This window comes from Schistocerca cancellata, chromosome 8 (genome assembly GCF_023864275.1).
Source record: "Schistocerca cancellata isolate TAMUIC-IGC-003103 chromosome 8, iqSchCanc2.1, whole genome shotgun sequence".
Classification (NCBI taxonomy): domain Eukaryota; kingdom Metazoa; phylum Arthropoda; class Insecta; order Orthoptera; family Acrididae; genus Schistocerca; species Schistocerca cancellata.
In genome coordinates, this window is record NC_064633.1 from 450,822,961 (window position 1) to 450,848,921 (window position 25,961).

Genomic DNA, 25,961 nt, shown 5'->3' on the forward strand with positions numbered 1-25,961 from the left:
ATAGTGCGATTATAGCAATTAGCAATATCTACGACTAGGCGACCATTACAAGATGCAGCAAAAACGAGAACAGCGAGAAACGTAACATCAGAATTGGGGATCACGAAGTAGACGAAGTTAAGGAATACTGATACCTAGGTAGCAAAACAACCCAAGATGGTCGGAGTAAGGATGGCACAAAAAACAGACTAGTACTGGCGAAAATGGCATTCCTCGCCAAGAGAAGTCTATTAGTACCAAACAGAAGTCCTGATTTGAGGAATAAATTTCCGAGAATGTACGTTTGGAGTATATCATTGTATGGCAGTGACACATGGGCAGTGGGAAAACCGGAACAGAAGAGAATCGAAGCATTTGAAATGTGGCGCTACAGAAGAATGTTGAAAAAGAGGTGGACTGAAAAGGTAAGAAGTGAGGTGGTTCTCCTCAGAATCGACGAGGGAAGGTGTGAATGAAGAAAGAGATTGGAATACATCCCGCGAATATTTGAGGACATAGTTTGCCAGTGCTAGTCTGAGAGGAAAAGTTTAGCACAGGAGAGGAATTCGTGGAGGGCCATATCAAAACAATCAGAAGTACTGACAATCTACGGTTCTGACCGAGGTTTATAGGATGTAAAGCAAGTGCTGGAACTGGAAAACCCCTTACGAAAAATCCGAGTAAGTAATCTCTCAGTCTCGATCCCAGATCGATAGGATTGGACGTTTCACCACGATGAGAGTACAATTTGTATTGGTTATATTCGTTATGAAATAACGTTTGTTGCCATTCACGATAATCCTAAATTTTCTTCGCGACGGGATTTATGAAAATTTGCATTTTCAGTTCATTCTTTCGTTTGATATGACGTATGTGTAAAATGTCATAATACAAGAGAAAACGCACTTGCCATTCACGATAATCCTAAATTTTCTTCGCGACGGGATTTATGAAAATTTGCATTTTCAGTTCATTCTTTCGTTTGATATGACGTATGTGTAAAATGTCATAATACAAGAGAAAACGCACTTGATTATGGGCATTCTTTCCTAAACGCGTCGTAAGAAAACAAATACTTTCACAAAGAGCAAAACCATTGTTTATACAGGCGCAGGCTTTCACCAGCCATTTACAGTGGATAATATAAAACTTATTGAAAGAGTTTTCTGTATCAGCTCCCTGGAAAGCTCATATTCTTGCCATTTCATAATTTTTGATTGAGTCTATCCGTTTGTATGAAGGACGTTCAATAAATAATGCCCCCAAATTTTTCATCGGAACACATTTATCCTTAAAAATTACTCTAGTGACAAATTCAATTAACGTATTTTTATATGTACTGTTTTTCTACGTAGTTCCCGCCATGCTCTATTCCCTGACTCTTGTATTCCCTGTCTGTAAAAGCTCTTTTTGCGTGCCCGTAGCCGTGTTCTCACTGTATGAACTACGCTCACATCATTTTCAAATTGAGTCCCACGCAGAGAATCCTTGAGTTTGGGGGAAAAAAAAGCTGAAGTCCGTGGACGCCAGATCTGGACTATAGAGTGGATGAGGTAATGATGTCTAGCACAATTTGGCAACGTGTTTCTGGGATCTGAGACTTGTGTACGGGAGTCCACAGCCGTGTTAGAGCAAGATTTCGTTTGGATTGTTGTCAGATCGAACACGTTTGTTGAGTTTGTTCAGTCCTCGCACAGACCTCTGAATTAACGGTTGACTTTTTTGGCAACACATCCACGACAATGACACCATCACTATCCCAAAACGTGGCAATATTACTTTCTTTTGGTGACTGCGGAGCAGGTGCCACTCTAGTGACTGTCTTTTTGTTTCCTGCTAGTGACGCACCCAGGGTTCGTCATCTGTATCGATCCGCGACAGAAGAACCTTTCCATTGGCCTCAAGTAACTCCAGCTGTTCAGATGAAATGGTTTTTCTTTGAATTTCGTTATCTGTTGTGGGCATTCGAGGAAATCATCTCAAGCAAACTGTTAATATCCGAGACACTCAGTCATAGCACATGCACTTCCATTGCTCACTGATAGCTGTAGAACCAACCGACGACTCGTGATGCGGCGGTCTGCATGCATAGTGGCGTCCACGCGATTCACCTTGGCAGAAGCAGCGACTGTGACAGGACATCCACAAAGTGGCCGATCATGGAGCTCGTTGTCTGCTCTTACTGGCGCTTTAAACTCTCTTTACCATCGCCCAAGTACTCCTATCAACAACATTACTACTATACACTGCACAAACGTTTACTGATTTTCACTACTGTCTGTTTTTCCACACCAACTTGCTAGACGCCATTTCGATGATTCATTACGGCTTTGTCATATGTAGGAATTTTTCAAAACTTGGGGCACATGCAGAAGAAACATCAGATCTGAAGCATCTGAAACAACATTTCGCTATACAGGTTGTAACGGGTATGAGTGCAGATATTTCTATTCATGACTGAAAATGGTTTACTGAACAACATTACATCAGAGCGAGGGGCGTTCAATAGTCAATGCAACACTTTTTTTCTGTTAGCAGGTTGGTTTTACTCAGAATTCCAATACACTATGTTATTCCGCACCCATATAGCTAGAAGACCCTACCTTTCAATATAATGTGATTTCAATGCGCCGGTCTTACGCCATCTTACTGAAAGGACATGTATGGCTGTCCGTTGTGGCCGAGCGGATCTAGGCGCTTCAGTCTGGAACCGCGCTGCTGCTACGATCGCAGGTCCGAATCCTGCCTCGGGCATGGATGTGTATGATGTCCTTGGGTTAATTAGGTTTAAGTACACTACTGGCCATTAAAATTGCTACACCACGAAGATGACGTGCTACAGACGCGAAATTTAATCGACACGAAGAAGATGCTGTGATATGCAAATGATTAGCTTTTCAGAGCATTCACACAAGGTTAGCCTACAACATGCTGACGTGAGGGAAGTTTCCAACCGATATCTCATACACAAACAGCAGCTGACCGGCGTTGCCTGGTGAAACGTTGTGATGCCTCGTGTAAGGAGGAGAAATGTGTACCATCACATTTCCGACTTTGATAAAGGTCGGGTTGTAGCCTATCGCGATTGCGGTTTAACGTATCGCGACATTGCTGTTCGTGTTGGTCGAGATCCAATGACTGTTAGCAGAATATGGAATCGGTGGGTTCAGGGGGGTAATACGGAACGCCGTGCTGGATCCCAACGGCCTCGTATCACTAGTAATCGAGATTACAGGCATCTTATCCGCATGGCTGTAATGGATCGTGCAGCCACGTCTCGATCCCTGAGTCAACAGATGGGGACGTTTGCAAGACAACAACCATCTTCACGAACAGTTCGACGACGTTTGCAGCAGCATGGACTGACAGCTCAGAGACCATGGCTGCGGTTACCATTGACGCTGCATCACAAACAGGAGCGCCTGCGATGGTGTATTCAACGACGAACCTGGGTGCACGAATGGCAAAACGTCATTTTTTCGGATGAATCCAGGTTCTGTTTACAGCATCATGATGGTCGCATCCGTGTTTGGCGACATCGCGGTGAACGCACATTGGAAGCGTGTATTCGTCATCGCCATACTGGCGTATCACCCTGCGTGATGGTATGGGGTGCCATTGGTTACACGTCTCGATCAACTCTTGTTCGCATTGACGGTACTTTGAACAGTGGACATTACATTTCAGATGTGTTACGACCCGTGGCTCTACCCTTCATTCGATCCCTGTGAAACCCTACATTTCAGCAGGATAATGCACCATCGCATGTTGCAGGTTCTGTACGGGCCTTTCTGGATACAGAAAATGTTCGACTGCTGCCCTGGCCAGCACATTCTCCAGATCTCTCACCAATTGAAAACGTCTGGTCAATGGTGGCCGAGCAACTGGCTCGTCACAATACGCCAGTCACTACTCTTGATGAACTGTGGTATCGTGTTGAAGCTGCAGCATGCGCAGCTGTACCTGTACACGCCATCGAAGTTCTGTTTGACTCAATGCCCAGGCGTATCAGGGCCGTTATTACGGTCAGAGGTGGTTGTTCTGGGCACTGATTTCTCAGGATCTATGCACCCAAATTGCGTGAAAATGTAATCACATGTCAGTTCTAGTATAATATGTTTGTCCAATGAATACCCATTTATCATCTGCATTTGGTGTAGCAATTTTAAGGGCAAGGCTCACCGTCTATTTGACCATCATCTTCTGTGCGGATGCACAAACAGTGCCCGAACTCTTTCGGGAATCGGCAAAAAGCCGTGAGTAATGGGCAGGGACATTATGAATATAGTGTGGGGCAATAGGTTAATAAGTTGGGAATGCGGGTCTCACGGCAGGCGTCCCAGAGGTAAGTCCCTTCACCTGTGTCCTCGGTGGCTCAGATGGATACCGGCACGATATCTTAGCATGTTCCGTCAGAGGGTTAGCTGCCCTCCATAATAAAAAAAAAAACTGAGTTAATGTATCAAGGAAGAACTTCAACAAGTGTCGTAGGACGTCTGCCCCTGAACAAATACAACGATCAGTTACGAACAAAATGAAAGCCCTGTCGGGCACATATTTTCAACTCTCCGTATTGACTTCATGCCGGCACGGTAGCTCAGCGTGTTCGGACAGAGGGTTACTTACCTTCTGTAATAATAATAATAAACTGAGTGAATGGATCAACGAAGAACCTGAACGTGTGTCATCGGACGTCCGCCCCAAACAAATTCAACGAATAATACAGAAAAAAATGAGATCAACTTAAAAAAAAAGGATAGAGAGACTGCCATGTAAGAAGGAGATCCTGGGTTCGAGTCCCGGTCGGGGCACACATATTCAACTGTCCCCGTTGACTTATATCAACACCTGTATGCAGCTACGGGTATTGTAATTTCATTCGAACTATTTTTGGATTTTTACGGCTTTTATTCTCTAAAGAGCATGTTTCGTGCCATTCTTCCCGTAAATACTACGAGGTGCATTCAAGTTCTAAGGCCTCCGATTTTTATTTCTAATTAACTACTCACCCGAAATCGATGAAAGTGGCGTTACTTCTCGACGTAACATGCCACACGGGCAGCCATGTGGTCGTCATTCAGCATTCGTGGCACCCACCTGGATGACACATTTCGCATTTTAAGGTCGTCATGCAGGATTGTGTGCACAGAACCCACAGAAATGCCAACTCTGGAGGCGATCTGTTCAACAGTCATTCGCCGATCCCCCAAATAATTCTCTCCACTTTCTCGATCATGTCGTCAGACCGGCTTGTGCGAGCCTGAGGTTGTTTCGGTTTGTTGTCACACGATGTTCTGCCTTCATTAAACTGTCGCACCCACGAACGCACTTTCGACACATCCATAACTCCATCACCACATGTCTCCTTCAACTGTCGATGAATTTCAATTGGTTTCACACCACGCAAATTCAGAAAACGAATGATTGCACACTGTTCAAATAAGGAAAACGTCGCCATTTTAAGTATTTAAAACAGTTCTCATTCTCGCTGCTGGCGGTAAAATTCCATCTGCCGTATGGTGCTGCCATCTCTGGGACGTATTGACAATGAACGCGGCCTCATTTTAAAACAATGCGCATGTCTCTATCGCTTTCCAGTCCGGAGAAAAAAAATCGGAGGCCTTAGAACTTGAATGCACCTCGTACATTGCTGACTTTGCTGGAGGTTTACCAAAACACTTCCAGTCTGAAACTCTTACGCAAGGAGATCTTCACACCTTGTCCTCGATTTGTGTTTGCATAACGCTCGATAATTAACACGCACTGTTTTATCGTGTGCACCATTTTTTGTATCATTCAACCGGTCATTAAGCGGCTGCTCCTCTCACTCACTGGAACGCAGTGACACAGCAAAGTACTCTAGACAGAGCATGTGGGAGTTAGGCACGCGCAAACATGTGGCAGCAACGGGTTGTTGCAGCAAAATCACAGTTTCCAGCATTTTTTTGTGATGGGCAAGTCTCCTGTTCATCAACATGGGTCAGTCCCGTGTCAGTCGTAATAAACATTTTTGGGTCTGTTTTATTATGCCCAGCCTGCATTAACGGCTGTAAAAAAATTGTGGCATTAATTATCGAACGACCCTCGTATATCGCGCGCTAGCACAAAGGCTACCTGGATAGGAAGTACGCTGTGTGGAAATTTAGTGACATTTTGTGTTGTCGACAGAGTACGTGTAATGTGCTTACCTTTGATTCCCATTCCATACCGACGGCGCATATGATGATCATGACGGCGAGGGCAACGACACCAATGATACGAACGTCGTTGACATCGCCATCTACGATTTGTTTGTCGTACTCCTCGAGCCAGTCGCCGACAGAGTTGCAGAAGCCGATGGTGTTCATGGACGCGGCGACGGCATTGGCGAAGGCGAAAACGATGCCTACGCTAGCACCGAATTCGGGGCCCAGAGACCGAGAGATGATGAAGTAGATACCACCTGTGGCGGGACACAGGAACGTGACACATTTTTTTGGCATTTGGCTAAGGTTTATTGAGTAATACCACCAAAAACTTTGTACAAATATAACACACACACACACACACACACACACACACACACACACACACACACAGAGAGAGAGAGAGAGAGAGAGAGAGAGAGAGAGAGAGAGAGAGAGAGAGAGCGAGAGGGAGAGAGAGAGAAATATCGCCATAGAAAGAATCAGCACAATAATTTAAGATTACGATACAATATCACATAAGCACAAGACACAAAGCTAAGGAAACTTGATATGACACGAAATGTAGCTGAAACAGAACTCAACAGAGTTTTGGGATCATACAGTGAGAGATTCAAGTGTTAATGAAACCCTTGTAACTATGACTACACCCATCTAGTGAGGACAATTTTTCTTTATGTAATACAGCCAGTGTATACAATGATATACAATAAGTACTTATAAAGTCAGAATAATTATACAGAATTGTTTATTTATCTTTTTTCGAATTAAGTTTATTATTCACAGAATATTTAGTAAACTATCAAAGGGACTGTATACAGGGTGGTCCATTGACAGTGACCGGGCCAAATATCTCACGAAATAAGCGTCAAACGAAAAAAATACAAAGAACGAAACTTGTTATAGCTTGAAGGGGGAAACCAGACGGCGCTATGGTTGGCCCGCTAGATGGGGCTGCCATAGGTCAAACGGATATCAACTGCGTTTTTTTTAAGTAGGAACCCCCATTTTTTATTACATATTCGGGTAGTACGTACAGAAATATGAATGTTTTAGTTGGACCACTTTTTTCGCTTTGTGATAGATGGCACTGTAATAGTCACAAACGTATGAGTACGTGGTGTCACGTAGCATTCCGGCAGTGCGGACGGTATTTGCTTCGTGATACACTACCCGTGTTAAAATGGACAGTTTACCAATTGCGGAAAGGGTCGATATCGTGATGATGTATGGCTATTGTGATCAAAATTCCCAAGTGGAGTGTGCTATGTATGCTGCTCGGTATCCTGCACATCATCATCCAAGTGTCCGGACCGTTCGCCAGATAGTTACGTTATTTAAGGAAAGAGGAAGTGTTCAGCCACATGTGAAACGTCAACCACGACTTGCAATAAATGATGATGCCCAAGTAGGGTTTCAGCTGCTGTCGCGGCTAATCCGCACATCAGTAGTAAAAAAATTGCGCGAGAATCGGGAATGTAAAAAACGTCGGTGTTGAGAATGCTACATCAACTTCTATTGCACCTGTACCATATTTCTATGCACCGGGAATTGCATGGAGACGACTTCGAACGTCGTGTACAGTTCTGTCACTGGGCACAAGAGAAATTACGGGAAGATAACAGATTTTTTGCACACGTTCTATTTTGCGACGAAGCGTCATTCACCAACAGCGGTAACGTAAACCGGCATGATATGCACTATTGGGCAACGGAAAATCCACGATGGCTGCGACAAATGGAACATCAGCGACCTTGGCGGGTTAATGTATGGTGCGGCATTATGGGAGGAAGGATAATTGGCTCCCATTTTATCGATGGCAATCTAAATGGTGCAATGTATGCTGATTTCCTACGTAACGTTCAACCGATGTTACTACAAGATGTTTCACTGCATGATAGAATGGCGATGTACTTCCAACATGATGGATGTCCGGCACATAGCTCGCGTGCGGTTGAAGCGGTATTGAATAGCATATTTCATGACAGGTGGATTGGTCGTCGAAGCACCATACCATGGCCCGCACGTTCACGGGCTCTGACGTCCCCGAATTTCTTTCTGTGGGGAAAATTGAAGGATATTTGCTGTCGTGATCAACCGACAACGCCTGAAAACATGCGTCAGCGCAGTGTCAATGCGTGTGCGAACATTACGGAAGGCGAACTACTCGCTGTTGAGAGGAATGTCGTTACACGTATTGCCAAATGCATTGAGGGTGACGGACATCATTTCGAGCATTTATTGCATTAATGTGGTATTTACAGGTAATCACGCTGTAACAGCATGCGTTCTCAGAAATGATAAGTACGCAAAGGTACGTGTATCACATTGGAACAACCGAAATAATATGTTCAAACGTACCTACGTTCTGCATTTTAATTTAAAAAACCTACCTGTTACCAACTATTCGTCTAAAATTGTGAGCCATATGTTTGTGACTATTACAGCGCCACCTATCACAAAGCGAAAAAAGTGGTCCAACTAAAACATTCATATTTCTTTACGTACTACACGAATATGTAATAAAAGATGGGGGTTCCTATTTTAAAAATCGCAGTTGTCACCGCCAGACACCACACTTGCTAGGTGGTAGCCTTTAAATCGGCCGCGGTCCGTTAGTATACGTCGGACTCGCGTGTCGCCACTATCAGTGATTGCAGACCGAGCGCCGCCACACGGCAGGTCTAGTCTAGAGAGACTCCCTAGCACTCGCCCCAGTTGTACAGCCGACTTTGCTAGCGATGGTTCACTGACTATATACGCTCTCATTTGCAGAGACGACAGTTTAGCATAGCCTTCAGCTACGTCATTTGCTACGACCTAGCAAGGCGCCATGTTCAGTTACTATTGATATTGATATTGTGAATCATGTACCGTCAAGAGCGACGTACATCATTAATGGATTAAAGTTAAGTATCAAACTAATTACGTCCGCTTTCTGAATTCTAATACCTTGTCATGTTCCAGACCTCACGTCAGTATAGTTCTTCCCTCCTCACGCCAGCCTACGTGAGCTAATACGCGTGCATTTCGGCCCCCACTAGTAAAACAGTGTTGGCTCTTCTGCCAACACAACAATATCCGTTTGACCTATGACAGAGCCATCTAGCGGGCATCTGGTTTCCCCCTTCAAGCTAGACAAGTTTCGTTCGTTGTAGTTTTTTCGTTTGACGCTTATTTTGTGAGATGTTTGGCCCGGTCACGATCAGTGGACCACCCTGTATAGCAAAGAATACAAGCAAACAAACAAACAAACACCGTCTGAACAGGCTTGGAAGGCCCAACGGTACCAATCGGCCGTCGTGTCGTGTTCAGCCTTTAAGGCGTCTCCGGATGCGGATACGGAGCGGCGTGTGGTCAGCACACCGCTCTCCCACCTTTGTCAGGTTTCGTAACCGGTACCACTACTTTTCAGTCAAGTAGCTCCTCAACTGGCGTAAGTGCACCACGCTTGTCAATAGCACTCGGCAGACTCGGACGGTGAACCATCTAAGTTCTAGCCAGGCCCGACAGCGCTTAACTTCGGTGACCTGACGGGGATAAGGCCGTTGGCTATAGCAAAGTATACTAATGTGTCATCTAACCCTGGTTGGGCTTTTGCTACATGTGTCTATGAACTGTATAGAGTATCAAGTTAGTGGAGGCGCACTGCTGGTTGGCGTCTGTGAAAGCGCCAGTGACACAATTCTATCAGTGTGTGCTCAAGGTTATTGCTGTTTTGGTTGCTGTTCGTTTAGGGCGCTCAACATGGTGGTTATCAGCGCCCACGATCATGGCAACACGAATGGGCTGGGAGGAATCATTGAGTAGATAAAATGAAGCTGGAGTATATGTATTTCAAAGTATTTTAGCGTCGCTTGGAAGCTATTTAGTGTGTATTTCTTGAATAATCGTCGTAATGAGGCCTGGGTGCTAGAAGAATGTGCGAACGATATTTACGCTGTACAAGGTCGCGTGATGGATCTGAGAACTGACGAACTGGACAAGCATAGTCCACCCGTCGAAATTAAAAGCCAATAACTATCATTTGTTTGTATTTTATATTGTAACATGGTGAAGATCGGTGCCTTTTGTGAATGTAAGGGTTTATTGTACTCAGTCAGCTTACGAAACTAGCGATCTTTACGATTTGTTTTTGCAAAAAACTAAAGGAGTCAAAGTAAATCCTTTTGCACGTTATTCTAGGACAACATTTTCTGATTTCTTAAAATTCAATCATTGTTAAGCCCCCAACCGAAGAGTTAAAGTTGCTGTGTCCAAGTGAGGTGCGTCCATGACGGAAGTGCTGCAGTCTGCAAATTTAATTTGAAATGTAAAAAAAAGATTTTCTTAATCTACAAGATACTGCGCACGGAATAATTGCACAGCTTTTTTTGTTAAATTGACCAAATAATGAAATTGCTGATGTTTGAAACAAACAGTTAGTTTTGGTCACGTTTTTTTGCGTACTTAATGAATAAACTAAAATACTCCGTGCGAAGTATCCTATCGATTAAGAAAATTGTTTGGTTTTTTAATTTCAGGTAAGATTTCCAGGACTTCCGTCAAGGACAGACTTTTCATTCTGAACAGAGCGACTGTAACTCCTTGTTGGAGGGATTAATGATGATTGAATTTATTGAAAAAAAGTTGGAAAATGTTGTTCAAGAAGCAATAAATGAGGTAGCCGCTGATTCGGGCCAATGGAATGGAATCGGCCCAGTGTCCAGAATGAGATTGCATTTCTGTGCTGGAGCGACTTTATTTGTAGGAACTGTATTAGAGGCTGACATATCATCCATATTTTGGAGAATTTCTTAGAGAATGTATTTACTGCAGTTGATAACGTTGTCAGTGATGGTCTATACGTAAGATAAGCAGAACTAATACGCCAGAATCAGTAATAACGCAATGCGGCTAAAACATAGCAGCAACAAAGAACGGTGTTCAAAACCGGCTAAAAAGATACAGTAAGTGGTAACGTTCTCACCACTCTACAGTTAGTTACTCTCTTTTGTGAACAGTTCGTGGATAAAACTCAGCCAATTGTACGTAGAATTATAAACAAGGTTTACACATACCTCCCTTGACCTCGCCGTTGGTGCATATAGCAGACAGGGACATCGTGGTGATCACGCACACAGTGGCCGAAATCGCGATGATAACCAGCGACAGACCTAGAACAAAATTTAGTTCACGTCATACATGTGGTACGTTGATCGTACAGTCTCTGATCAAAAGTATCCGGACATCCATTAGTGGACATTAATATGGGTTGCGTCCACCTTTCAGCTTTATAACGGCTTGAACCCTGCTGGGGACACTTTCAACGAGGTGTCTGCAGGAATGGCATCTCGTCCTCCCTGAAGAGTCGAAACCAGAGAAGGTAGTGATGTTGGGCCCTGGGATGTAGAGCGAAGTCGACGTCCTAACTCATCCCAAAGGTGTTCCAATAGGTTCAGGTCGGGACTCTGGGCAGGCCAGTCCATTTTAGGGGTGTTACTGATTAGAAGCCATTACCAAACAGATTCTACTTCATGAGAGGGTGCACTGTCATGCTAATACAAGCAATCATCATCTCCAAACTGTTCTTGTACTGTACGCAGCAAACAAAATGTGTTCATATACCTCCACATTTACCGTTCTCCTCCCGAACAGGTCATGATGGCCCAAAGGTACCGACAGGCCGCCGTCTCATCCTCAGCGTACAGCCGTCACTGGATGTGGATATGGAGGGACATGTGGTCAGCACACCGCTCTCCCGGCCGTATGTCAGTTACCGAGACGGGATCCACTACTTCTCATCAAATAGCTCCTCAGTTTGCCTCACAAGGGCTGAGTGCACCCCGCTTGCCAACAGCGCTCGGCAGACCGGATGGACTCCCATCCAAGTGCTAGCCCAGCCCGACAACGCTTAACTTCGGTGATCTGACGGAAACTGGTGTTACCACTGCGGCAAGGACGTCGGCAATCACATTTAGCGTTATCTTAACAGTAATAAGGGACAACAGTGTAACCACGAGAATCACTCCCATACCATATCACCACCTCATCCATACTGCACTGATGGCTCTACACACTATGGCGAGTAAGTCGCTTAAGACTGAATATGTGGCTTACGAGGAGTTGCTCGGCCACTATACTCCATTCTTTTTATACTCTATTCTCATTGCGGTAGCTGGACTGCTGGTAGCTCTCTGGAACTCACGAGCTGTTCTTTTTCGCTGATTTTACGCGATTCCTTGAAATTACTCTTTGAAACGCTCGACGGTCCCTGTTTATCAGCACATGAGGTGTGCCTAGTCTTAGGTTTAGCTACGCTTTTCCACTTCACAGTTATGTCAACAGCAGTCGGCTTGGGGAGCTTTGGAAGTGTTGAAATGCCCCTGATTGATATGTTACTTAAACTAAACTACACTCCTCCCGTACAGGCCATGAAGGTCCAACAGAACCGACCGGCCGCCGTGTCATCCTCAGCCCACAGGCGTCACTGGATGCGGATACAGAGGGGCATGTGGTCAACACACCGCTCTCCTGGCCATATGTCAGTTTCCGAGACTTAGGTGACATCCAATCACTAGTTTACATTCGATGTCGCTGAGCTCATCTGATCGACGCACTCCGCTCTTACTGTTTCTCTACTGACAGAACAATACGCCGCTCTTCCTTTTATTCTAGCGAGTCCGACTCTCTTGACACTTGACTGGTTAATTGCGCTTACTGAAGGCTGTCCAGATTCTTTTGATCAGATAGTGTACATAGCACATGCCATTCATCAAATATCTCTAACAGAAGCTCAGGGGCGACAGGTATAAGCTACGAGATACGTCGTCAGTTTTGTGTCTTCTCTTAAACAGTAACGAAACAAATAGGAGAATCCGTTTACAGACGAAGCAATTTCCCAAGAATCAGAGGGAGCGTGTGCCACAACATCACAATATCACATGCAATCGAGACGCATGAAAAATTTTTGGTTTAATACAGTAATGTTCCGTGTCTTTGAAAATGTGAGTGACTAGTTACGCTTAAGCTTATTGTAGTGACAATGTATAACGTTTAAAGGTCTTAAAAGGACTCTTATTTCGTGAGTTACGTGGTCGCGAGTGGTACACAGTTCGTTGTAGACACGTCTCAGTCGCCGTTCGCACTGAGACGATACCACATGAGACACGATGCACCATACACGATACGATGAAGAAACAACCCACATCGGAGAAGTGCATAGAAACGTAATGTAAGCGATTTAACTGGTTCACGCTGGGAGTACAGCGATATGACACCGATATGTATCTATATCGTATCGCCCAACGCAGCATGGAGTGCTGGTCCCTCCACACAACTCATATCGTACCATATATACACGGGGAGTGAAATTTCAAGTCATCCGATTTGCCTAAAAAAGTTGTTTTATGTAAATGATGCAAAACTACATTCTGTGCTGCGTATAGTCAATATGTCGTTCACACAAGAAGACTGTTAGAAGCTGGTTGCTTGTTGAGTTTATACTGTGGATTTATACTACGAAATCTTATTCGAGGGCAGAGGTGACCACCTTGGCTTAAAGGGAGATAACAATGGAAAGGAAAGAAACAGTTGAGAATTTGCTGTGGAAACTGTACCATCGTTTTTAGGATTCCATGCCTCAATCAGTAACAGCGGATGTCTTTTAGGATCACTTTGTTTCGTCTGTCTTTCTTTCTGTCTGTCCTAGTGTTCAAAACATTTACCCCAGGAACGGGTAGAGGTATCAAGGTGAAATCTGTGTTGCATATTGAGATCTATGGCCCCTTGCCTTTGTAAAAATGTCAAGCTTGTAAGTGACAGCACACAAAACATACGGCTATTTATGTCGCATTTTGGTACTCGCGAACTCAAGTCACCAAATCGTACAGAGTATATCCCGTTGGCATAGTCTCATGAAATTTCTCAAGAAGCAAGGTTCTACACTACAACCAAAGGAAAAATCCGAAAATTGCTAATCTGTAACTACGTCACACAAAAAGATTAATTTGTTATTAGACTGTCTGTCTGTCCGTATATTAAGACACCTTTTTGACAGGAACGAGCCGGCCGCGATGGCCATGCGGTTCTAGGCGCTCAGTCCGGAATCGCGCGACTGCTACGGTCGCAGGTTCGAATCCTGCCTCGGACATGGATGTGTGTGATGTCCTTAGGTTAGTTAGGTTTAAGTAGTTCTAAGTTCTAGGGGACTGATGACCTCAGATGTTAAGTCCCATAGTGCTCAGAGCCATTTGAACCATTTTGTCAGGAACGGGTAGAAGATCAAATTACAATTTATGTCACCTACTGAAGTTTATAGACATTTGATGGTGTAAAAATATTAAGCTGCTAACTCAGTGCAATCAAAAGGTATGGCCATTTATGTAATACACTTTGATACTTGCAAACTCACTCCTTAAAGCCTATAGGGTGACTCCCCTTGACGTAGAATCATGAAATTTGGCAGGAAATGATTGTACTATACATATGAAGGAAAAGAATAATGAAACTGTGAATTTGTAATTATATTGCATGAAAAAAAATATTTCTTTTGTCATTTGTTATCCGACTTCAAACTTGAAATTAAAACGTCTGGAAAGTCTTGGAACCCCTGGGATCAATATATTGCCAGTATCAATGTCGATAACAGGCAAAAATTGTCGACATCCTCGAGTCCCGGAATAGATTAACTGTCTATATACGTAATCAAGCTTGGGCGGAACCCTCAGTGCGCAAGTCCTATTCGCAACTGGTCAGCTTTTAACTCTTTATTGCCGGCCGCGGTGGTCTAGCGGTTCTGGCGCTGCAGTCCGGAACTGCGGGACTGCTACGGTCGCAGGTTCGAATCCTGCCTCGGGCATGGGTGTGTGTGATGTCCTTAGGTTAGTTAGGTTTAAGTAGTTCTAAGTTCCAGGGGACTTATGACCTAAGATGTTGAGTCCCATAGTGCTCAGAGCCATTTGAACCATTTTTTAACTCTTTATTGTGGTTATTGGAGTTTCATATTCAGATAACAAACCTACGACTTTGGTCAATGACTGTAAAATGTTAATCGTATTCTAAAACTTACTTCATTCAAAACTGAAATGGAGGAGTCCCTATTTAAGTTTCTGGAAATATTAAATGCAGGATGTAAGTAGGCTGTTTAGGTTTTCTTATTGGTAACGCCACGTAGCGCTCTGTATGAAAATCACTGGCTGTGCTGTGTGCAGTCTGTGGCTAGTTTGCATTGTTGTCTGCCATTGTAGTGTTGGCGCGTAGCGTTGCGCAGTTGGAGGTGAGCCGCCAGCAGTGGTGGATGTGGGAAATGAGATGGCGGATTTTTGAGTACAGAATGGATGTCATGAACTGCAATATATATTATGACTATTAAGGTAAATACATTGTTTGTTCTCTATTAAAATCTTTCATTTGCTAACTATGCCTATCAGTAGTTAGTGCCTTCCGTAGTTTGAATCTTTTATTTAGCTGGCAGTAGTGGCGCTCGCTGTATTGCAGTAGTTCGAGTAATGAAGATTTTTGTGAGGTAAGTGATTTGTGAAAGGTATAGGTTAATGTTAGTCAGGGCCATTCTTTTGTAGGGATTTTTGAAAGTCAGATTGCGTTGCGCTAAAAATATTCTGTGTCAGTTTAAGCACAGTCTTGTATAACTGTTCAAAGGGGACGTTTCAAGGAATACAAATAGAGCAAATCTCACTTTCGGCGCATTTATATATTCACCTTCGAATAAATTTGACTGCAGCGGCTTCGATGAACAGATGAGACTACAGTTCAAATTTAATCATTGGATGGCATGACGGTGTAGAAAGTACGATAAACTTTTATATTATAAGAGAGTATGACTAGAATGGCATATTAACAGCGTCATACAGATATATCCAGTACTTCCTTTTGTTTTTCAGTTGTTTGAGCTTTAAATATTGACAGGCCAGAATAACGTGTCCTCAGAAGAGCTCATGATTACAACTGAGCTGGAAACGTGATTCGTGATGTCTTGTTGTTTGTCCGCAGCTCGTGGTCGTGCGGTAGCGTTCCCGCTTCCCACGCCCGGGTTCCCGGGTTCGATTCCCGGCGGTGTCAGGGATTTTCTCTGCCTCGTGATGACTGGGTGTTGTGTGATGTCCTTAGGTTAGTTAGGTTTAAGTAGTTCTAAGTTCTAGGGGACTGATGACCATAGATGTTAAGTCCCATAGTGCTCAGAGCCATTTGAACCATTTTTTGAATCTTGTTGTTTGTCGTAACACAAGTATCGCGTATCGCATAGCGTATCGTAATTCTCCAGTGGCAACGCGAGTATCGCACCGGTAACCGTCGCGTAGTGCGAAATCTGTTACGATGAATTGTATCTCATATCAATATCACCTCAGTTTTAATCGTGAGATAGTTCTCGTTGAGACAGCAGAAAGCCGCCCAAATTCATTCACGATATGGTCATGGGCACATTTAAACACGAGGGTTCCTTTCGACCATCTTACGGGGCAGATTCCACGTAGCAGACTTCACATACGCGACATCTCACTGCCAAGACTTATGCCAGGGATGGATGGTCACATGGCCGCCTGGTGTCAAATGGTTCAAATGGCTCTGAGTACTATGGGACTCAACTTCTGAGGTCATCAGTCCCCTAGAATTTAGAACTACTTAAACCGAACTAACCTAACGACAACACACACATCCATGCCCGAGGCAGGATTCAAACCTGCGACCGTAGCGGTCTCGCGGTTCCAGACTGTAGCGCCTAGAACCGCACGGCCACTCCGGCCGGCGCCTGGTGTCGGCTCTACTCTTTTGAAACAGCATATATTCACTGGGTCTAACGTATAACATGAAACCCACCGAATACGGGCTTCTTCTGAACACCAGAAACAGCATATATTCATAGGGTGTAATGCAGGGGTGTCCAGCCTTTTAGCAGGGACACATTGGAAGAAAACGAGTATTTTTGGGCCGCATGTAATTTACTTAACACTAATAACAACCATTAAGAAAAAAATAATTAAATTAAATCGGGATGGAGCAACGAAAGAATGACGTCCTGTGGTCGGAGTTTCAAATTGAAAATGCGCAGTATCATAACATTGGTGAAAATGCGCAGTCTATCATAACTTTGGACCTCTCATATACTTTCTTTGGGCCGCATGTGGCCCGCGGGTTGGTCACCCCTGGTGTAACGTATAACATAAAAACCACCGAGTATGGGTTAATACGACATATACAGTATAGTATCTTACTTTCTGCTTGTGACGCAGGAAGCATTCTTGCCTCATATTGGTTCTACTGTTTGCGGCATTTTACCGAAAAATAGAAAAATTTGTTTTGTGTTTCAAGTGGCGAAATGGCTCCTCAACGTGAAACAGCAGGGTGTAACGTCACTAAACTCGCTGAGTGTCACGTCAGTGTTAGTTATCTCATCACGTGTACCGATGGCTTAAGCGTGTTTGAGTGTGCTATTTTATGTGGGTGACTAATACTTTGAACGGTGAGCTTACAATTTGGGACCAGTGTAAAAGTTAACGGAAGCACCGTTGATTAGAGGTGTTAGCATGATGCTGTATTATCTTGTCATGCCACACAGACCAAGTCGGGGATTTATGAAATCAACAGTGGAACGTGCGACAGTTTCTACCTAGGACTAAAGGACAGCCCGCTTAACACGAGATTCAGGGAAAAAATTCTTCTTAGTGAAAGCAATGCTTCGTCTTTTAAGCTTAACCTGCATAGTGAGACCCATGCCGCTAAATATACTGATGCTGCATTGCAGTTATTACATAAATTTGACAATGGGCGTCTCAGTATTTTCGTAGAGACCGAGATTTATAACCACTTCAATAAACCAGAAGAGAATTTGAACAGAAAGACAAAGTTGAGCAATAGACGGGTCTTGGACAATTTTTATACAAGACAGAAATTTTCACGCTGCAGCGGAGTGTGTGCTGATATGAAACTGCATTTTCAATCTGCCAGGAGGTTTCATATCAGCGCACACTCCTCTGGAGAGTGAAATTCACACCTGGAAAAGGCCGGCCGCTATGGCCGAGCGGTTCTAGGCGCTACAGTCCGGAACGCTAAGGTCGCAGGTTCGAATCCTGCCTTGGGCATGGATGTGTGTGATGTCCTTTGGTTAGTTAAGTTTAAGTAGTTCTAAGTCTAGGGGACTGATGACTTCAGATGTTAAGTCCCATAGTGCTTAGAGCCATTTGAAACATTTGAACATCTAGAAACATCCCACAGGCTATGGCTAGGCCATCTCTTCGCAGTACCCTTTCTTCCAGGAGTGCTCGTCCTGTCAGTTTCGCAGGAGAGCTTCTGAGACGTTTGGAAGATAGGAGATGAGCTACTGGCGGAAGTAAAGCTGTGAAGACGGGTCGTGAGTCGTGCTTGGGTAGCTCAGTTGCTTCCGGCACGGTAACTCAGCGTGTTCGGTCAGGGGGTTCGTTGCCCTCTGTAATAAAGAAAAAACTGAGTAAATGGATTAGCGACTAACTGAAGCGGGCGTCTTCCGACGTCCGCCCAGAGCACATACAACGAACGAAAACGAACAAAATGAGTTAAAAAAAAGCTGGTAGAGCACTTGCCAGCAAAAAGCAAAGCCCCGAGTTCCAGTGCTCACAAATTTTAATCTGCCAGGAAGCTTCAACTTGTATACAACATTGAAACATTTTTAACTTATATGCTGATTCTTTCCCTTGTCTTTGAATGGAACTTCCTGCCACAAGTACTATACGATGTCATTTTCTCTTTTTTTTTTATATAATGGATTTTTCTGCCACAAAAATATACGATGTTGAGAACGAAGTATTTCCCGACAGCACTGCTGTATATAAAATTCTCGGATGTTGTTTTGGTACAAAGAAAGTCGAGGGGACGTCTCGCCACTATGTTTACAGCAAGTCGACGCCCATTGATTTACACCTTAGCGCCCAGAGTATTCATCATCCAATCCAGAAGAGAGCAGTTTTAATTACAGTGTTATACAGAAGCCGGCCGTTGTGGCCGTGCGGTTCTAGGCGCTTCAGTCTGGAACCGCGTGACCGCTACGGTCGCAGGTTCGAATCCTGCCTCGGGCATGGATGTGTGTGATGTCCTTAGGTTAGTTAGGTTTAAGTAGTTCTAGGGGACTGATGACCACAGAAGTTAAGTCCCATAGTGCTCAGAGCCATTTTGTTATACAGAGAAAAAACTGTTTATGACTGGGACCACCTGGATTCCGAAATTAATCATCTGAAATACGTGTTCCGAAGGAACGGCTCTGGTTCAAGTGATATGAATTCAGCGTTCTCCAAGAAAAGGAAATCTGAAAATATTGAACATTCGCGTGGTAAGCCACGACTGTATTACTTCATTTCTGCGGCGCTACATCCAGCAAAATAAACGGAGTCCTGGGAAGACCTATTTTCCAGTCTTGTAAGAAGCTAAAAGAAATGATATGTCCTGTTAAGAACTGGCTTGCCCTCAGAATCCCTGTGATTTATAACAATACTTGAGAGTGCGGAAGCAGTTACATCAGTCACTCCATGCGTACCGTTGCCGTCCGCTGTGCGGAACATCAACGGCATATTAAAAATCGTACAAAAAAACACAAAGCACTGTTTGACGAAACAAAAATTTTGTCCCAAGCTCCTATATACTGGGGTTCTGTAATTAAAGAGGCAGTAGAAATAAGAATGTGCGAGAAGAACTTCAAAAGCGACAGCTGATATTATCTTAGCGGTGCGTGGACGCGAGCTGTCGATGCAGAGAAGAGGCAGAGATATTCGTCGCAATGTTTACGCTACGACGGGAGCAGTGGCGTTACCAGGGCAGACGTTGACACCATGTGCGGCAGCAGTCCTTAATTACCGACCAACAGCAAGCCGTCAGTGGGCTGTATAAGGCCACCACAGCAGCAGCTTTGAAAGTCAGTTGCTCCTGACGAAGAACATGGGGTTAATAGTCGAAAGCTCGAGGTTTTACCCTTCACTGAAACGGCAAGAAGTCCGAGAATGTTTTACACAATAAATGATGTTGTTTCCTTCTTGTATAAGTCTTAGTATATGGATACCACTTTAATTTTATTATACTTTTTTAGTTCTGGCATCCTTGTTTCGATTTTTAGTTTGTTAACATGCACAGTTTTAAGAGATACTAATTTTTAAGATACCTACGCAGTATCCATATGAAATGGTCTCATTGGTTGTGGGAGTATTACACGTGGTCCCTCGTTGAGCAGGCAGAAGACTTGGATGGAAGCGATCTTCGTTCCATACATGTATTATAACAGCGCTGTGCCGGGCCATGCTCTTATATTTTTTATTATACTATAATATTTACTGAAATTAGCTGGTTTTTTGCTCCCCACGTACATAATAAAAGTAATACACGTCTTTCTTTCTCTACTGATATTTCATCCCGCTCTCCTCACATGGGCGGAGTGCTGGATTGCCAGCGGTACAATACCTTTTTCTTCAGGCAAACTAATTTTAAGGATGTAAAATTAAAAACTTTTTAAAATCTATGAGAATGTGATTGAATGACACTAGTTACATAAAATGAAATGTATCTTCTCTTCGTTTCCCAAAACCAAAAAGACTAACTGGTGAAGATATGAGGTACAGACGGAAAAAGCTACAAATGGTTCATTATTTCAAAAGTAATCACCATAATTGTTAATACATTTATCCAACAGTGAGACAAGACGGTCAACGCCTTCATCGAAAATTGTTTTCGACTGCCTATGAAACCATTTAACCCAGGCCTGCACCTCTTCGTCCGAAGCAAATCGACGGCCAAGAATGTCTTTCTTTAGGGCCCCAGAAATATGGAAATCGCATTGGGATAGATCGTGTCGGTATGAAGCATTGTAAGAGATTTCCAGCGAAACTTATTCAGTATTCTAAACAGGTTTAGCGTGCTCACATGTTGCTAAAGCTGTTTTGACTACGCTGAAAAAGTTTCACAGGGAAGCCCTTACAAATCCTCCCTCAGTCCCATTCTCTCCCCACACGATTTAAACATATTTGGTGGCCTGAAGAAAGACATTCGTGGCCACTGATTTGCTTCCTACGAAGAGGTGCATTCCGGGATGGAGCCATGGTTCTGTAGGCAACAGCAAACATTGTCCATCTTGTCTCACTGTGGGATAAACGTATTAACAGTTATGATGATTACTTTTGAAATATTATACAGTTTACTTTTTGCCATCTGTCTCGTTTCCATTTGACAATCCTTTATATACGGAAGAATAAATAGATTCTTAGGATTCTTTTAAAATGACAATGACGTACATTGCAAAGGAGTACTGCACATTCATTAAAAAGCTGGAGGAACAAGCTGGGGAAATTGGGGGGGGGGGGGGGGGAGTGAGACCTGTGTGGAGTGGGATAGGTGGGGAATTATAGTTGTTAGGACAGACATATATCGGAACGGATTTTATTGCGTGGGAGAGTCGAAGTTGCGTCTGGATACGATATCGTGTGCGTATAAGTGTAGAGAAGATGGGATGTGTCTGTAAAGATGCGGCAGCATTCCAGGGTTGTTGATCAGAGGGGGGAAACAATGACATTATTGGAGTGTGGTTTTCGGATAGCGTAAGCTATGCAGAGGTGTTCATTTTGGATGGGGAAGGGTGAGAATTAGATGTGATGGTAGAGGAGCGACGTGGAGGAAGGTAAACGGAGATGGAAAGCAAAGCGGATTGCATGACTTTCAAGGATTTGGAGGGACTGATGGAACTTAGGTAGGAGACGAGGTACTGGCAGAACGGAAGCTGTGAGGACGGGGCGTGAGTCGTGCTTGGGTAGCTCAGTTGGTAGAGCACTTGCCCGCGAAAGTCAAAGGTCCCGAGTTCGAGTATCGGTCCGGCACACAGTTTTAATCTGCCAGTAAGTTTCATATCAGCGCACACTCCGCTGCAGAGTGAAAATCTCATTCTGGAAACATCTCCCAGGTTGTGGCTAAGCCATGTCTCCGCAATATCTTTTCTTTCAGGAGTGCTAGTTCTGCAAGGTCTGCAGGAGAGCTTCTGTTAAGTTTGGGAGGTAGGAGACGAGGTAGTGGCAGAAGTAAAGCTATGAGGACGGGGTGTGAGTCGTGCTTGGGTAGCTCAGTTTGTAGAGCACTTGCCCGCGAAAGGCAAAGGTCCCGAGTTCGAGTCTCGGTCCGAAACACAGTTTTAATCTGCCAGGAAGTTTCACTGAAACACATATTTTTTTATTTCTAACCGAGAAGTTTGATATCGGTTGTCATAAATGTAGCCTTAAAAATCCTTTAGTAGTTCTTTAGTAATTATTTATTTTGAAAAAAACCTTCGCTCTCTATTTTACCCCCTATGTGGTCGAATTTTCAAAAATACTGGAACGGGTATTTATCATTTTCTGACTGAGAAACCAAATACCAGTTTTTGTAGTTCCAGCTTCAAAATTCCCTTAATATCGACATACTTTGAAAAAGCCTTTGATTCGCTATCTCACCCCTTTAGAAGTGGAATGTCGGACAATCCCTTCTTAAATGATGCCTACAGTATAAGATCCACATCCTCTCCAAACTTCAAGTTTCTGTCATTAGCTGTTTGGGGTGAATCAGTCTGACCCTATTTCACCTATTGGGGTTGCATTTCCAAAAGCAGTGAAATACGTATTTTTTCATCTCTAACCGAGACGCCAAACACCAATTCTAAAAAAAAGGTTCAAATGGCTCTCAGCACTATGGGACTTAACATCTGGGGTCTTCAGTCTCCTATACTTAGAACTACACTCCTGGAAATTGAAATAAGAACACCGTGAATTCATTGTCCCAGGAAGGGGAAACTTTATTGACACATTCCTGGGGTCAGATACATCACATGATCACACTGACAGAACCACAGGCACATAGACACAGGCAACAGAGCATGCACAATGTCGGCACTAGTACAGTATATATCCACCTTTCGCAGCAATGCAGGCTGCTTTTCTCCCATGGAGACGATCGTAGAGATGCTGGATGTAGTCCTGTGGAACGGCTTGCCATGCCATTTCCACCTGGCGCCTCAGTTGGACCAGCGTTCGTGCTGGACGTGCAGACCGCGTGAGACGACGCTTCATCCAGTCCCAAACATGCTCAATGGGGGACAGATCCGGAGATCTTGCTGGCCAGGGTAGTTGACTTACACCTTCTAGAGCACGTTGGGTGGCACGGGATACATGCGGACGTGCATTGTCCTGTTGGAACAGCAAGTTCCCTTGCCGGTCTAGGAATGGTAGAACGATGGGTTCGATGACGGTTTGGATGTACCGTGCACTATTCAGTGTCCCCTCGACGATCACCAGTGGTGTACGGCCAGTGTAGGAGATCGGTCCCCACACCATGATGCCGGGTGTTGGCCCTGTGTGCCTCGGTCGTATGCAGTCCTGATTGTGGCGCTCACCTGCACGGCGCCAAACACGCATACGACCATCATTGGCACCAAGGCAGAAGCGACTCTTATCGCTGAAGACGACACGTCTCCATTCGTCCCTCCATCCACGCCTGTCGCGACACCACTGGAGGCGGGCTGCACGATGTTGGGGCGTGAGCGGAAGACGGCCTAACGGTGTGCGGGACCGTAGCCCAGCTTCATGGAGACGGTTGCGAATGGTCCTCGCCGATACCTCAGGAGCAACAGTGGCCCTAATTTGCTGGGAAGTGGCGGTGCGGTCCCCTACGGCACTGCGTAGGATCCTACGGTCTTGGCGTGCATCCGTGCGTCGCTGCGGTCCGGTCCCAGGTCGACGGGCACGTGCACCTTCCGCCGACCACTGGCGACAACATCGATGTACTGTGGAGACCTCACGCCCCACGTGTTGAGCAATTCGGCGGTACGTCCACCCGGCCTCCCGCATGCCCACTATACGCCCTCGCTCAAAGTCCGTCAACTGCACATACGGTTCACGTCGACGCTGTCGCGGCATGCTACAAGTGTTAAAGACTGCGATGGAGCTCCGTATGCCACGGCAAACTGGCTGACACTGACGGCGGCGGTGCACAAATGCTGCGCAGCTAGCGCCATTCGACGGCCAACACCGCGGTTCCTGGTGTGTCCGCTGTGCCGTGCGTGTGATCATTGCTTGTACAGCCCTCTCGCAGTGTCCGGAGCAAGTATGGTGGGTCTGACACACCGGTGTCAATGTGTTCTTTTTTCCATATCCAGGAGTGTACTTACACCTAAGGACATAACGCACACCCATGCCCCAGCCAGGATTCGAAACCGCGACCGTAGCAGCAGCGCGGTTCCGGACGGAAGCGCCTAGAACCGCTCGGCCAGAACGGCCGGCACCATTTTCAAAGATTTAGGTGTAAATATGCTTTCACAATGAAATACGCTCGTAAAACGCTTCATCCCGTTAGAGGTAGTATTTCCAAAAACAGCGACATGCGTATGTTGTATTTCTAACAGGGAAACCAAATACAAATTTTAATAGATTTAGCGTCAAAAATGCTAGCACATAGAAATATTACCACAACAACTTCCATCCCCGTTTCCCCTCCACAAAACTGTGAATATATATTTTTTTTCATTCCGAACTGAGAAGACAAATTTAAATTCTGATACATTTAGGTCTAAAAATGATTTCACAATAAAATATTTTCATAAAAAAATCTCATCCCCTATTGCACCCATTAGGAGTTCAATTACGAAAAACACTGAAATACTTCTTTAAAAAAATTGTAACAGAGAAGCCAAATACTAACGTTCATAGAAGCATACTTTAGTCATTCTTTAATAACGACCTATTTTCAGAAACAGTTTTAACCCACTATTTCACCCCCCCCCCCCCCCCACGTTTAAATTTCCAAGAATGCTGAAACACGTATTTTTTGTTTCTGATCGAGAATCCAAATACATTTTTCAAACAACCAGTTATTCCATATTTTACCTTCTTAGGGTTGGTATTTCGAAAAATCTCTTCGCAAACGAGAAGATCCACACCTTCTCCATATTTCAAGTTTCTATCCTTAGCGGTTTTGGCTGGACGATGATAAGTCAGTTGGTCAGTCATTCAGAACACTGCCTTTTGTATGTATAGTAGATCCTCACGTGGCGTCACTGACATGTTACTGTCCAGCGCTACCTGTTGGCCAGATTTTACACTTGTCTATGTTTTCAAAAATATCTCATGTCATTTCAGGCATGAGTGTCAATTTTTACCCTTCTACCTACATTATTCCGTGAATTAGTGCATTTTCAAATGTTAAGTGTTAGGAAATCTAATCTTAAGAGGTATTACTTTTCAATTTTTTTCCCTCTTTTTAGAATTGCGTCGTACTGTGTAAGGAAACTGACATCTGCGCAATGATTTTCAAATCCGGTAAGTATTGTCCCCCTTTAAATCCTCTCTGGTATGTGAGGGTTGTGACTAGCTCCACTCTTCACGATCATGATGTAGTTTGTATCGGAAGAGAACCTCCCAGCGTCACTAGCAAGAAGGTGAAAATGATGCTCGACGATAATGAAGTAGCTCTGTCAGCTTGCCAGAAAATCGTTGTGTACATGAGGATAGCAGCAACACCTAATCGACTTACAGACATTTAAAAAGTCAATGCTGTGTTAAGATCCTGTCAAAAGTGTTTACAAACGAAACGGGAATTCCGCACTGCCGTGTTGTTGTTCTCCAACCGGCAGCAGGTCGTCAGCCGTCAATGTTGATGGCCGTCATGTATGCAGCGTTGCGTTTGTCACTATGAATGGAATGAGTATTCAAATTAAGGCAGAGACCCAGCGCAGTGATTAACAAGTGTTGGTGGACAAGTCACCCTTAACAGTTTCCGGTTGCCTCACATCACATGACACAGTAGGAAAATTCAGAAGTTAACCTAGAGCTG

At 44.3% G+C, this 25,961-nt stretch overlaps 1 protein-coding gene across 1 annotated transcript in view; it reads right to left on the reverse strand.

Moving 5' to 3' along the window:
- The window catches only part of LOC126094612 (bumetanide-sensitive sodium-(potassium)-chloride cotransporter), a 355,958-nt gene that overhangs the window by 137,265 nt on the left and 192,732 nt on the right, over positions 1-25,961 (reverse strand). The window contains exons 4-5 of the mRNA XM_049909090.1: positions 11,225-11,320; positions 6,168-6,421 (exon numbers count right to left, since the gene is read on the reverse strand). Coding sequence (XP_049765047.1) covers positions 6,168-6,421; positions 11,225-11,320 — 350 coding nt within the window. The remainder of the gene's footprint in view (positions 1-6,167; positions 6,422-11,224; positions 11,321-25,961) is intronic.